The 15,267-nt window shown below is 35.1% G+C and overlaps 1 protein-coding gene across 17 annotated transcripts in view; it reads left to right on the forward strand.

Annotated features, from left to right (window-relative positions):
* The window catches only part of DOCK9 (dedicator of cytokinesis 9), a 118,876-nt gene that overhangs the window by 22,147 nt on the left and 81,462 nt on the right, over positions 1–15,267 (forward strand). The window contains exon 1 of one of the 17 annotated variants that reach the window (XM_039337770.1): positions 3,684–3,960. The exons of the other annotated variants lie outside the window; for them this stretch is intronic. Coding sequence (XP_039193704.1) covers positions 3,847–3,960 — 114 coding nt within the window. The 5' untranslated portion in view covers positions 3,684–3,846. Of the gene's footprint in view, positions 1–3,683; positions 3,961–15,267 lie in introns of those variants that run through there. 17 annotated transcript variants of the gene reach the window in all.

Genomic DNA, 15,267 nt, shown 5'->3' on the forward strand with positions numbered 1-15,267 from the left:
TTATTACATGAGATGATGGAATATCTTGGACTATAAATTCTTACTTGGCAAACAATTTCCACTATAAAAAGTACCTACAACACGTGAAATAGATGTCTATAGCCAGTTATAAAAAACAAAAAAGTTATTTTTAACGTTTGATTTTAAAGTCTTCAACTTAACACATTATCAAGAGAATGTGGATGAAGATCAGGAAAAAATCCTTTCTATGTTGAAATCAATACATGAAACCATTCTTTCAGCTTGTGACAAAATAAGATTCATCATAAAGGAACAAGATGCCAGCTTAGATATACAAACCCAGATCTTGACCACAACCAAAGAACTAACAATGCAGAAAATAACAGGAGAAGTGGAACAATTAAACACTAAGACAGAGGACTCAATTGACCAGCAGATCCAGCCAATGGAAAAATTAGAAAAGGGAGTGACAACACTGAAAAATGGAAAAGACTTTTTACATAAATCAGAAGAAATTTGAGGAAAAGGAAGAAGAACAGATGGAATGGAAGATAAACCTATCAGGACAATTGTGAGAAATTGGAGTAATAGGGAGGCAATCTAATGAATACAAATGGGCTGGTTCTTCCAAAAAAACTATAACCAAATGGTCTTTCTTATTTCAAATAATATATATAATAATAGAGGGAGAACTGTTTGATGATTCAAAAGCACTGACATGGAAGGTTAGTTGATAAAGGAAGAAAGACAGAGTAAGGCTGAAGGAAATTAGGGTTTTGATTTATTAGGGGGGATTTCATATTACTGATTAGAGGGTTGAATATGGTGGAAAATATGTGATTTTTAGAAAATAAAGTATTATCATAATTGAATGTGTAACAAGACTAATAGACTTGGTTTAATGTGGTGGAAAATAGATAACTTTTAGAAAACAGAACAAGACTATATGCAAATAGATAAGATGTGTATTTAGAATATTAGATTTTGTTATGAAAAGGGAAAAAGGAAGAAGTTGAGGTAAGGGAAACTTTGGTTACCTAAAGCTTGGAAATTATAAATACCAAATGTTAATTTGAATATTGATGGGAAATTAAAGCTTGGGAAAAAATCAATAACAGGACATTGATTGTATATAAGGATTGAATGCAAACACAATTAAGATATGTATAAGCTAAAAATTATTGATAAATATAACAAAGATGGTTTTACTTAGTTGATAATAATAAGAATTATATTAGCCTAATATGAGATGGTGGATATTAAGGGAAAAAGAGAGGAAATATCTGATGTTGAAACTTGAGATTTGTACTAAAGATTTAGTATGTTATTGAATTATTGATTAACCCAGTCACCACATTGCTTTTTAAATACTTAATTGTAAAATTAGAAAACTAATAAAATATTATATTAAAAAAAAGAAAACTTGAAATGTTTCAAGTTGTGTTCCACTGGAACAATTGAACCATTTCTAAAAAAAAATAATAATCTGTATCACATTTCATGAAAAGCTCTGGCTATAGAGATTATTTATTATTTCTTGATCTTTGCTTTTATGATAAAATTGGTGATATTTTTATATATAAGAAATATGCATGCGCTGAGAGAATGAACTAGAATAATTAATTCAAATGTTCTTTTTCCATTTAATGCTACAGTTAGGTAGCAATTATCATTCAAGAAACTCACTAGAACTGTGGTGGTGAACCTATGGCATGCATGCCACAGGTGGCACACAGAGCCCTCTCTGTGGACATGCACGCCGTCGTCTCAGTCCAAGGTCTTAAATCCCGTCCATGAGCAACCTGCATCAAAATCCCCCCGGAAAGTGGCTTTTTAAGCTGGGTTTTATAAAACCTTTTCGCTTTAGGCCTCCACCACCATGTGCAGAAAAAAAAAATTCAATCAATCAATTTCAACTTCTCATGGGGAAAAAAAATTTCGCAAAGTTGGAATTGATTGATTGAACTTTATTTTTAGTTCCACACAGCAGCGGAGGAAGTGATGCATCGGAGCTGGAAAGAAGGTGCCGTGTGGGGGTGGGGGGAGCGGCAGGAGCAGGGTGCTCTATGCGAGGGGTGGGGCGGGGCCTGTGCATGGGGTAGAGAAGCAACGCAATGGTGGTAGACTAGTTGCTTCCTTCCCCCTGCCAGACACCTGCCGAAGCCAAGCAGGGTAAGGTTGCCGGGCCCGCCCCTGCCCAGATGCCCTCGCCTCCCCCAAGCATTTTTTTACTAAGCTGTCTTTCAACTGCATTCTGTTTCTCTGTTCGCTTCTCAGCCTTCGCCGCGTGTTTGTGGGACTATCGGTAAAAAAAAAAAAAGTTTCATCAGACTTTCTAACTTCTCATGAGATCTCGCAAGAAGCTAGAAAGTCTGATGGAACTTTTTTTTTTTTTTACCGATAATCCCACACACACGCGGCGAAGGCTGAGACGATAAATAAGTGGGGTTTGGGTTGCAGTTTGGGCACTCGGTCTCTAAAAGGTTCGCCATCACTGCACTAGAACATCTTGACTCTTGTTCTGGATATTTTCAGGATGAATGTTAGACATTGCCTGAATGAGTTCTCATCCTATGATTTTGCTGCAATAGTGCTTGCTGCCCTATTGTGCATGCCTTTTTCGTTAAGGTCAATTCTTTGGTTTACAGTCCTGAATTCTTGAGAGAATTTGGATACCTTACCCACATGTTAGGTACCATCCTTGTGGTTTATTTATTATTGCATACCTATTTTTCTGGGAATTCGATGTTACATATAAGATTCTTCCCAATTTTTTCAATACAGGTAGTCTTCAACTTAACAACGGTTCATTTAGTGACCATTCAAAGTTACAACAGCACTGAAAAAAGTGACTTATGACAATTTTTCACATGACCATTGCATCATCTCCATGGTCATGTGATCAAAATTCAGACACTTGGCAACTGACTCATATTTATGATAGTTGCTGTGTCCCGAGGTCATGTGATCACCTTTTGTGACCTTCTTACAAGCAAAGTCAATGGGGAAACCAGATTCACTTAACAACTGCAGCGATTCACTTAACAACTGTGACACAAAAGGTAGTAAAGTAGGGTAATGTTCACTTAACAAATGTTTCACTTAGCAACAAAGATGTTGGGCTCAATTGTGGTCATAAGTCGAGGACTACCTGTATAAGATCAATCTAAGAGATGGGTTACCCAGTGAAGTTATGTAAAAAGTGATAACTTGGTCTTGGTATCCTCTGTCCAGTTGCAACTCACCAATCACAACACAATACTGATTTTGATATAATCCAGATTATTGATACCTAATAATTCACCTAATCAGAGCAGCTACATCAGCTGGAGAAATTGGCCATGTTACAGTTCCATAGCAGAATCCATAAAAAATAATTCTGTATTGCATTTCAAAGTTGCTAACATGTAATATTTAAGCTGGCAGAATCCACATATTAAATGGTCATAGGATTTCTCTGCCTCTTTTTATTCCCATGACAAAAACTTTTTCATATTAAAAGTACTTTGTCTGAAAGAGCCCTACAAATATGAATTCAATTTATTGTTGAACTTAATTGTTTGGAAACAACTGATTTGACTATTTTCAAATATATGATTATTAACTTCATTTTATGAGAATAGGGAAGAAGCATTCGGTGTGTTTTATGCTGAAATGGATCCACCTCCTTTTCTCCCACACACTTTCCTCCCCCTTCTCAAGGGCTGGCCTTTATCTATCATGCATTCCCACCATAACTTGACGAAGTCTTCAACAGAGTAACACAACTACTCTCTTTGCAGTTTTAAGGTGGCAGAAGCTTTACTTTTTGCTCTATCATTGGTATGCTTCTGTTAGAAGATAAAGTTGCTGAGATTTACAGTTGTGTGAAATATTCAGATAAGAATGCTGGCAAGAACAAATAGTAAAAATATTAAAAAGGAACTTACAGATTTTTCTAAAAAATGTCTAGATGCAGCAGCTTCTGAAACAGACATGAACACTTCAGTACAGGTTTTGGTAAGGTGTTTGTTTTCTTTCTTTTGCTGGTTTGTGTTTTCGTGTGTGTGTCTATGTGTTTGTGTGTTTATGTATGTGTGTATGTGTGAGGGAGAGAGAAAGAAAAAAAGATTATAACATTTAAGATTGAACAGCTCTACCTTCTAATGCCTCTTTCAGTTTCCTGATGTGTTATTTCTGATGAATGTATATATAGTTTGCTCTTTTATATTTTAGAAAAGCACTTTTCTAAGTGGTCTGTCAGTACTGATTAAACTTGAATGCATTTAAACCAAAAAGTCTTTCTAGCTTACTTGTTTAAATATGATGAAACTGATGTTCCATTGAACCATGTTCATTTTTCAGTGCTTATATTTAATATTTGAAATGAACAAATATTGTTATATTTTTATCTTGTAAAATAATGTGCACAGTTTCAAAATTTTAGATGTTGATTGGCTACATCTCTGCAATGAAAAACAAGCTATAAAATATGTGTTCAGAAGGAGCAATGAAAATGTTTTGCTTTATGTAGTAAGGGGTCAAAAGGCAGTTTCTATAGCAGACTGATTGCCCGTTCATCCTATAAAATGCATGTGAATCTTGACATGTATTTTTTTTTTTTTAGTAAATTTTGGGTTAGTGTTGAAATAAGGAAGAGAATGGAAAGAGGAAAATATTGTGTCTCAATAATTTATGACCTGATACCAGAAGTAATATGGTGGTTCTTACTATCAGGAAAATCACTGTGATAACCAAGTTTAGTTCTTCAGTTGTTGGCCAGACACTTGAAACATCATAGCTGCAAATCAATAACGGTTACAATTGATAAGTTGTCAATGTTAGATCTAGGTACATTCCTTAAGAATATAAAAATTACAGATGTCTATTGGATCAAACTTTAAATGTTTTTGTGGAAAAATAAATATGAAAAATTGGGTCAGAAAGATTCTCATAGATTTTGAAGGGATAATGTTGTATATAGAATTCATGAGTACATGTACTAAAGGAAGTCCAAAGGAAATGTTTATTGGAAACAAATTTGAACAGAGATGTGAGCCACACCCAACCAGAGCAGTACTTACTGGGAGTATGTTCTACATAACATCCAGGTCTCCAGTCTATGCTTCCACTATTCTTTGGAATGGTCATTAATTTCTTTATGGTAGATATATCTCTGATGCTAGCATGGACAAACTAAATGTTTTAATAGAAGTTCTATAGGCCAATATGTGATGTGATTTTGAACATTTTAAACAAGCATTGTGAAATTTTACATTAGTGGAGGGTAAAGACATTAACACTAATCCAGATACTTGGGGTATTGAAAAACATTGATTTAAGAATATTTCTTTTGCAAAAAAATCTGTTAATAGTTCAACTCCTTTATTACACCCAAACAAATTTCATTGTTATTATTGACCTCATTTGGGATAGTTTTTCTGTAATCTTAAGCTATGGAACAAATGCATATCAAGCAACCAACAATTTGAATATGAATCATACAAATGCCGGTTTTATATAGTCTCATGATATTGATCAAGATGAGATTTTTATTACATTCTTTAATATGAGTTATTTAATTGAACTTATCTGGACTTCATTATGAAACTGAATTATTTGTTGCCTCCACTTCAGTATGGAAATAACAAAAACAACAAAAGCAACCTCTAATCTCTAATGTACTTTTGATTGATACTCATTAGAATGAGATATGATGTGATATGTAAGTTCATATGTATTTCAAGACCTACTCTGCTGTTAGCTATGGAGATCTAGGAATCAGTTATTATGTACAGGTAGTCCTTGACCTACAACAGGTCATTTAGTGACCATTCAAAGTTACAACTGAAAAAAGTGACTTATGACCATTTTTCACAATTATGACATTTGCAGCATACCCATGATCATGTGATCAAAATTCATATGCTTGGTAGCTGGTTCATACTTACAACCATTGCAGCATCTCGGGGTCATGTGATCACCCTTTCCAACTTTTTAACAAGCAAGGTCAGTGGGGAAGCCAATTTCACAACAACGAGGTTACTAACTTATCAGCTGCTGTGATTCACTTAACAACTGTGGCAAGAAAGATAGTAAAATAGGACAAAATTCACTTAACAAATGTCTCGCTTAGCAGCAGAAAGTTTGGGCTCAATTGTGGTTGTAAGTCAAGGACTACCTGTATTTGGTTTTTCCTATCCTATTGTTAATCATAAAAATTTAGACTTTCTGTCATATTATTATTACAATTCAATTCAGTGTCAATTAAATTATTTTAAATATACTGATTTTTTAAAAATATTTAGTCATAGATCTTCAATACCTTATCAAATCTAACTCTATGTTTTTTGGGTTACTGTAATGCAGTATACATTTTTATTATTTTTCTTTTTTTACTAATTGTTTCTCATTCCAAGTTCATATCCTATTTATTAGTGCTCTAATATAGCACTAGAATGACTTCAGTGGCTTAAAAATATAGGAAAGATGAAATATTTTGATGGTGTTGATAACAGAGTTGAATATAACTACTTGAATTATTAATTTCCATATTGGGGAAAGTGCTGCTTATGCCATATTATTTGCATCTATTTCTCTCCAAATACTAGCTTTATGTTACTGTTAACTGATTTAACATCTGTCATTTTGGACATCCCAAACTTAAATGCAGGCTTTCTAAAGATAGTCACGTGCCAGTATATTTCAGTTTCTGTTGATGTATATAGTTCCATTTCTCCACATTCAACTTTTCAAGAAAAAGATAGGAACAATTGATATAAGCTTTAAATATTTGCATTGGAGACAGGCTGATGAGAAGAAATACAGATTTTTTTTATAGTTATAACAAGTTCTGTACAGCTTTATGATAAACCTTATAGTGTTAAATAGAAAGGGACATATCTATTTCCTTTTCATTGTTTGTATTTTAAATAGCATAAATAGGAAAATCAAGGAGTGTAATGATACGATGTTGAGTTTGCCCATTTAACCATGGAGATTACTAAAAAAGAAATAGTTCAGTCTTTTTCTCTCAGGCCAACTTAGTGTTGTTATTGTGGGAATAATATTAGGGAAGATCTCCCAAGAAGGTCACTTTTTTTTTTTTTTTTAAGGAAAAAAGTATTCTTTTTTCCCTTCCAGGTTTCAGCTTGTTGCCTTATTTTCAGCCACAATATTCAAATTGCTATTTGATTTTATAATTGTATTTTAAATTTTTGTTTATTTTAGGAAAAGGAAGCAATTACAATGCAGGACACTAACAGCAGAAAAAAATATTATAGATGTAGATTGTCTATAATTTTTCTAGAGTAGAATCTTTTTCTCATGTGGTGAAGCTATTTATAAATGGAAAATGTTTCTAAGAGAATATGAGAAAGATTCTGCTTTCCTGTAAAAGTGTTGGTATCAGTGTAGCAAATGCCAAAGTCAATATATTGTCCTTGTATTCTTTTGTTAGGGATGATGACATTTCCTTCCTCTTTTTGTAGATCTGGACTCGCAGATGAGTTCAGAGCAGATGTCTTACAAGAGTTTCTTCAATCAGACTAATTAGTTTAATTTAAAATCCATTGTTAGATCTACATGTAGATATATAACCAGGGCTTTTTTTCCCTCATAGAATGCCCAGAACGGAGTTCTGGCACCTTTTTTGGATGGAACCTTGTAGGGTAGGCAAGGCAGGTTGTATGACATTTGTGAGTTCCAGCACCTTTTTTTTTAAAGAAAAAAAGCACTGTATATAACTCATTTTCATAGGAAATTTTGAATAACAGATGAGCAGTTTAGAAATATGAAATATAAATAAATAAATAAATAAAACTCTTTCAAGAAAAGCTAAGGATTGAAAAAGAAAGCACATTACTGAAAATACAAGGTTATTTTTAGTAATATTTCTGAAATAATACATTTTGAACAGAACTGCGTTAAAGAAAATAAACGGGAATAATTTATACAATTGCAAAATGAGAAGATGAACTATCTTGTTGGCTCAATGTACATGAGCACAAAAGCAATTATTTAATGAATCTTAAATTTTAGTAGGCTAACATGTCCAATGTTTGAACCTTAAAATACATAATTTGAAGAAAATATGTTTGCTATATTAAATAACTTAATATAAGTTTGTAGTTAATAAAAGTAATAGCTTTTCTGTAATAGCTTTGTACCATATAATACCAATCTACAGACTCGTTTTTCTGCTATGTATTCAAAATGCATTGTTCTTAATATGTTTGTGTGAGTGTTCATGTGTGTGTTTGTGTGTATGTATGTGTGTAGCCTATATATATGTATATGCATTTATAGGTATGTATATATATTTTCTTTTGAGAGTAGGCATCAAAATTTCATTTTTTAATGTGTGCCAGTGTGTTCACAGAAAAATGTGACAATAAAGGTTGTCTTGTCTTTTCTTGTCTTGCCTTAACCATAAGAATAATTAATATTTTGATTTGGCTATTCTGAAATTTAGCAGGTTTTGAATTAAGTGGGGTAGAAATATATTCTGCACTTATGCTTGTCCAATGTACGTAATGTCAAATAGATTTTACAACTAGCATTTAAAGCAAACAGCGGGGACAGGGAGTTAATTGATACGGAATAACTCTGTCCCCGGCAATTTAAAAATTATAGGGCTATCAGTGCATATAGCATAGATGTGTGTGTGGACAAGAATACCAACCTTGCTATCAAGCAAAATGAAGCCTCTAATAGCGAGTGCCACACAAAGTGCACTAACCAAATAGGTGGTAAGACAATAGGGGAACTCAGGCACCACACAGGTTATGTAGAAAGGAAACACAGGGCCACTCACAAAGGACTCAAATGTTTATACACCAAGGCACAGAGTATGAACAGCAAACAGGATGAACTAGAAATTCAGGTTAATGAGGGCAGATACGATATTGTTGCCATTACAGAAACCTGGTGGGATGAAACCCACACATGGAACACACAGCTAGAGGGATTTAAATTATTTAAAAGAAACAGACCAAATAAAAGAGGAGGTGGAGTTGCTCTCTATATAAGAAATAACTACATCTCCACAGAAATAGAGCACAACAATGATAAAAACTGTCTTGAATGCATTTGAGTCAATATAAAAGGGGGGAAAATGACATTGCCATAGGTGTATACTACAGACCACCCAACCAAACAGAGGAAATAGATGAACTTTTTGCTAGTCAGCTAACTAAGGTATGTAGGAAGCACATCACAATAGTAATGGGGGACTTTAACTACCCTGACATCAACTGGGAGACAAACTCCGCACCAAGTGGAAGATCAAACAGGTTCCTGGCAAACCTAGCAGACAACTTTGTCTCCCAAAAAGTAGAGAAGAGAACTAGGGGATTAGCCATCTTGGATCTAATTCTCACTAACAGAGATGAAATGATAGACGGTGTTGAAGCCATAGGAACCCTGGGAGGAAGTGATCATGCAATATTAGAATTCAACATTATAGAAGCACAAGCAATAGAACACAGTCAAACTAGAGTCTTGGACTTCAAGAGAGGTAATTTCAATAAACTTAGAGAGGGCTTGGGAAGGATTCCATGGATGAGAATCCTCAAGGGGAAAACAACTCAAGAAGCTTGGGAAATTTTGAAAAATGAGATAATAAAAGCACAGTCTAGCACAATACCAACAAAGAGGAAAAAACAACAGCTCTCAAAAGAAACCAGCATGGCTGCATAAAGAACTCTCTGACAAATTGAAAGATAAAAAGGACAAGTATAGAAAGTGGAAAGAGGGGAACATAACTAAGTCAGAATATCAGCAAATAGCCCAAGCCTGCAAAGATGAAGTGAAGAAAGCCAAGGCTCAAAATGAACTAAGGCTTGTGACCAAAGTCAAAAATAACAAAAAAGCTTCTTTCAACATGTAAAAAACAAGAAAAAAGTGAAGGAAATGATTGGTCCATTAGTGGGTGGAAGTGGCAAGAAGGTGACAAGCAACAGGGAGAAAGCAGAACTATTTAACTCGTTTTTTGCATCTGTCTTTACACAAAACGAAAAAAACAGACCAACCTATTAAAAATAGTGCTATAAAAAAACAAAATAGAAACACAAGTTAAGATAGGCAAGAAAATGGTAAGTGAGCACCTGTCCAGCCTAGATGAGTTCAAATCGCCAGGACTAGATGGATTACACCCCAGAGTTCTCAAGGAACTGGCAGATGTGATATCAGAACCACTGAACTATATTTTTCAAAGATCCTGGAGCACAGGGGAACTACCAGAGGACTGGAAAAGAGCTGATGTAGTTCCCATCCTCAAAAAAGGAAAAAAAAATGGATCCAGGAAATTACAGACTTATCAGCCTGACCTCAATACCTGGGAAGATCCTGGAAAAGATAATCAAACAACGAATCAATGAACACCTAGAGGCACACAAAGTCATTACTAAAAGCCAACATGGGTTTGTCAAAAATAGATCATGCCAGACAAATCTTATTGCATTCTTTGACCAAGTGACAAAATTAGTGGATCAGAGGAATGCTGTGGACATAATTTACTTGGACTTCAGTAAGGCATTTGATAAAATAGATCACAACCTACTACTTGATAAGATAGAAAAATGTGGGATAGACAGAATCACCACCAGATGGATCCGTAGCTGGCTGACCGGCCATATTCAGCGAGTGGTCCTCAATGGAACTGCATCTATATGGAGGGAAGTGTGTAGTGGGGTGCCCCAGGGCTCTGTTCTGGGCCCAGTGCTCTTCAACATCTTCATCAACAATTTGGATGAAGGGATAGATGGGGAACTCATCAAATTTGCAGACGACACCAAGCTGGCAGGAATAGCCAACACTCCAGAAGACAGGCTTAAGATAAGAAGGATCTGGACAGACTTGAACACTGGGCACTAACTAACAAAATGAAATTCAATGGTGAAAAAAGCAAGGTTCTACATTTAGGCAAGAAAAACCAAATGCACAAATACAGCATAGGTGGCACCATGCTCAATAGTAGTAACTGTGAGAGGGACCTCGGAGTCATAGTAGACAATCACTTAAATATGAGCCAGCAGTGTGCTGCAGCTGCCAAAAAGGCCAACACAGTGCTAGGCTGCATTAACAGAGGGATAGAATCAAGATCACGTGAAGTATTAATACCACTCTTCAATGCCTTGGTAAGGCCACACTTGGAATACTGCATCCAGTTTTGGTCACACGATGTAAAAAAGATGTTGAGACTCTAGAAAGAGTACAGAGAAGAGCAACAAAGATGATTAGGGGACTGGAGGCTAAAACATATAAGGAACGGTTGCTAGAATTGGGTATGTCTAGTTTAACGAAGAGAAGGGGGGACATGATAGCAGTATTCCAATATCTTAGGGGCTGCCATAAAGAAGAGGGAATTAAGCTATTTTCCAAAGCACCTGAAGGCAGGACAAGAAGCAATGGGTGGAAACTAATCAAGGAGAGAAGCAACCTAGAACTAAGGAGAAACTTCCTGACAGTGAGAACAATTAATCATTGGAACAGCCTGCCTCCAGAAGCAGTAAATGCTCCAACACTGGAAGTTTTTAAGAAGAGACTGGACAGCCATTTGTCCAAAATGGTGTAGGCTTTCCTGCCTGAGCAGGGGGTTGGACTAGATGACCTCCAAGGTCCCTTCCAACTTTACTACTATTACTATTACATTAACAGAAATCCAAGGCTATCACTCAATTTTTACACATAAAGTTTCATGATCTAGGCATGAAAATCTACTATTTTACAAGGAAATAATGGTTTTCTGAAATGTGTTTTTCCTTTCTAATACTGAGAGGAGTTTGAATCCCATTTGCTACTTTTTCCCATTTTCAACCTTTTAAAACTTTTTCAGGATTAGTCTGAGAGGGAGAAATGGTCTAGAGTTAGAACTATAAGAGAATATTGACAGATAAGAGAACAGTTATTTGGTCTTCCTATCTTTGAAACATAATAAATGCTGTACTGCAAGGTCCCTAACCCCCGGTTCACGGACTGTTACTGGTCCATGGCCCATTGGGAATCAGCCACACAAGCGGCAGGCGAACATGCAAAGCTCCATTTGCGCATGTGTGGATAGGATGCGCGTGAGAAATCATCCCCTCCCCTCCTGCCACCTCCACTGCCTGTCCATGGAGCCTGAAAGGTTGAGGACTGCTGATCTATGGGAAATAAAACAAACAAAAAACTTACTATAAGGCAGTGATGGCGAACCTATGGCACACATGCCAGAGAGGACATTGGGAGCCCTCTCTGTTGGCACGCGCGCCTCGCTCTTTGGCTAAGTTTTTGCAGGAAAAAGCCATTTCTCAAGCCCCTTCCTAGCCAAAACAAGCCTCCGGAGTGAGTGTGCTGTTTTCAGCTTTGAATTATATCAAATCTGACACCAGAAAGAGACTTAACAGATGACCTGAGTGCTGCCTACAGTGTTGCTTTCAAACTTACAAAGTATAAGCCAAGGTTAGACAAATTATCAGCATGCATACAATAACAAAAATCACATTAATTGTTCAAAAGCATGCCAAATGCAAACTTTTACCTTTCAATAAAAAGTTGTTTGTATCATTGGAAAGCTTTGTTATTGTGTTTTTCTTTTAAGACAAAAGATGTTAATGTATGAGTTGTTTTTTCTAAACTAAAACCTCAGTATTCAGGTTAAATTGCCTCATTAGCACTTTGCAATAAATAAGTGGGTTTTGGGTTGCAGCTTGGGCACTCGGTCTCTAAAAGCTTCACCATTACTGCTATAAGGCCTTTCGGTGGGGTTATATAGTTTTCCTTATATCCAGAAATTCAGGGGAGATATATTCAGTATAACAACAAGAAAAAAATTCTGAAGATATCATTTGTTTGAAGAAAGAAATGAATGATTATAAAAAAATGACTAATTTCCAATTGGGATACGAATATATTGGACTAACAGTTATTACACTTAACTAGTTTATAGTACATGCAGATATTTCAATTTTGGGTTGCCATTTCAGATTGCCTTTTCCTTCTTTTCCTTCCCTTAGTTTTACCAAGCATATTCTGAACAAGTTTTTACATTCAAATCCCAAACAAATCTGAAGCATATTTGAAGCAATATTCTGTTTCTATACTATTCTGGATCAAGGGTCCATGCTATCAACAAAACAATTTGAAAGAGCTATCTTAACCAAATGCTTCATTATGGTGAACTTTTCCATGACATGGCCTGTTTTGATACAGTCAGGAAATAGTTTTCAGGAAGCATATGCAAAAACAATAATGTGTGTTGAAAATCTTTCCACTTGACAATATAGAACTACAGCTCTTTCAAATTGTTTTGCTGATAGCTTGGACCCCTGATCCAGAATAGTATAAAAACAGACCATTGCTTTCAAATATGCTTCAAATTTGTTTGGGATTTGACTATAAAGACTTGTTCAGAATATGCTCGGTAAAACTGAGGGAAGGAGAAGAAGGAAAAGGAAACAAGAGAGATGAAGGGATAGGATCCTGAGTTTCCTGAGAAATAACTATTAATTATTACTAAAATCAGATCAAGATAAAGAACATTTGTCCATGTAATCTCCATGAGTTAAACTTGAGTCTTTTATAAGAGTGTTTTCAAATTGTAGTATCATAATATTCTTTTTATTATGCCAATAAATTATATTCAATTCAGTAGCATAGAAAAAATAAAATTATATTTCTTTGTGCTTTGAAAAAAAGAACTTCAGAACTTGTTCTTTCTCTGTAATGTCCTACTTTTTTAATATTGTAAATATTGTACTGTACTGTAAAGTACAAACAGATGTAACACTATACAGGAAATGACAGTGAACAAAATGCTAATAGTTTTATTGCTTAAATATAACTAAATAACCATAAAACAGTTCAAAATAATATTAACATTAGAACATTGATCTTTTAGGTTCCATTGTCTTTGTAAAACTAAACTATTTCTGAAAAAAGAATATCAATCAAAATTTTGTTACATTTATCACATTAGGAAAATAGCAGAGCATGGATGAAAATTCTTTAAATTTTCATTCAATTGTTAAATATAATAAAGAAAGCTATTTGTTGAAGAATGGATTTTGAAATTGACTGAACTAGCGGAGATGACAAAATTAACTGCTTGGATTAGAGACTAGGCAACTTTATAAGAGACTGGAAACCATTTGTAGACTTTCTGCGTGCTAAATGTAATAACAGATGATCAACAGAGGGATTTGAAGATTAGTGTAATGTTTAGCTCAACCTGGTAACTGCTTTTCTTCTTTCTTTTATATTTAACATGTAGGATGTTATTGTTAGGGTTGAATGTATGCTTTTGTTTTGTTTAATTTTGCTTGTTTTTTGTTTTGTATTTTATTCTCTGTGATAAAACAATAAATGTATATTAAAAAGTAAGCTACTTCTAGTATAAGTAGTCCTTGACTTAGGACCACAATTTAGCCTAAAATTTCTGCTGTTAAGGGAGTTTTGCACCATTTTACAATCTTTCCTTCCACAGCTGTTAAGTAAATTACTTCTATTGTTAAGTTAGTAACATGGTTGTTAAGTGAATGGCTTCCCCATTGACTTTGCTTGTCAGAAGGTTGAAAAAGGTGATCCTATGCCCCCCAGGACACAAGTGTTATACATATGAACCAGTTACCAAGCATCTGAATTTTGATCATGTGATCATGGGGATGCTGCAACGGTCATAATAGTGAAAAACACATGTTTTTCAGTGCTGTTGTAACTTCAAACGGTCACTAAACATATTGTTGTATGTTGAGGATTACCTCTAGAATTACTATATTATAGGTGGGAATTGTGACAATAATAAAATATTATTGAACGTTCTAACATGTTTTTCTCTGTTTTTAAGAAGAGACTGGACAGCCATTTGTCCGAAATGGTATAGGGTTATCTGCCTGAGCAGGGTTGGACATGATGACCTCCAAGGTCCCTTCCAACATTATTATTATTATTATTATTATTATTATTATTATTATTATTATTATTGATCATCGCACAGTCAGCCAGATGTTCAGACTGGATTTGGCATTTTGTCTACCTATCGAGTCCTTACCCAGGACCTGGGATAGGCAGATGTGGATGTTTGATGGTATTACAGGTATCGTCGCAGGATGGAAGCAGTTCCTAGTAAGGCCGCCTTTTGCAATTGACTAATAGCGAATTTGTCAATGCCAATGGTGTTCAAGTGGTGCTCCAGTTGTTTTGGGATTGCACCCAAGGAGCCTATGACTATTGGTACTACCCTTGCTTGCTTTTGCCACAGTCTTTCTATTTCTATTTGTAGGTCTTTGTATTTTGTTATCTTCTCCAGTTCTTTCTCTTCTATTCTGCTATCTCCAGGCACTGCCACGT

This window comes from Crotalus tigris, unplaced genomic scaffold (assembly GCF_016545835.1).
Source record: "Crotalus tigris isolate CLP2741 ecotype Arizona unplaced genomic scaffold, ASM1654583v1 scf7180000017685.4511686, whole genome shotgun sequence".
In the NCBI taxonomy this organism is placed as follows: domain Eukaryota; kingdom Metazoa; phylum Chordata; class Lepidosauria; order Squamata; family Viperidae; genus Crotalus; species Crotalus tigris.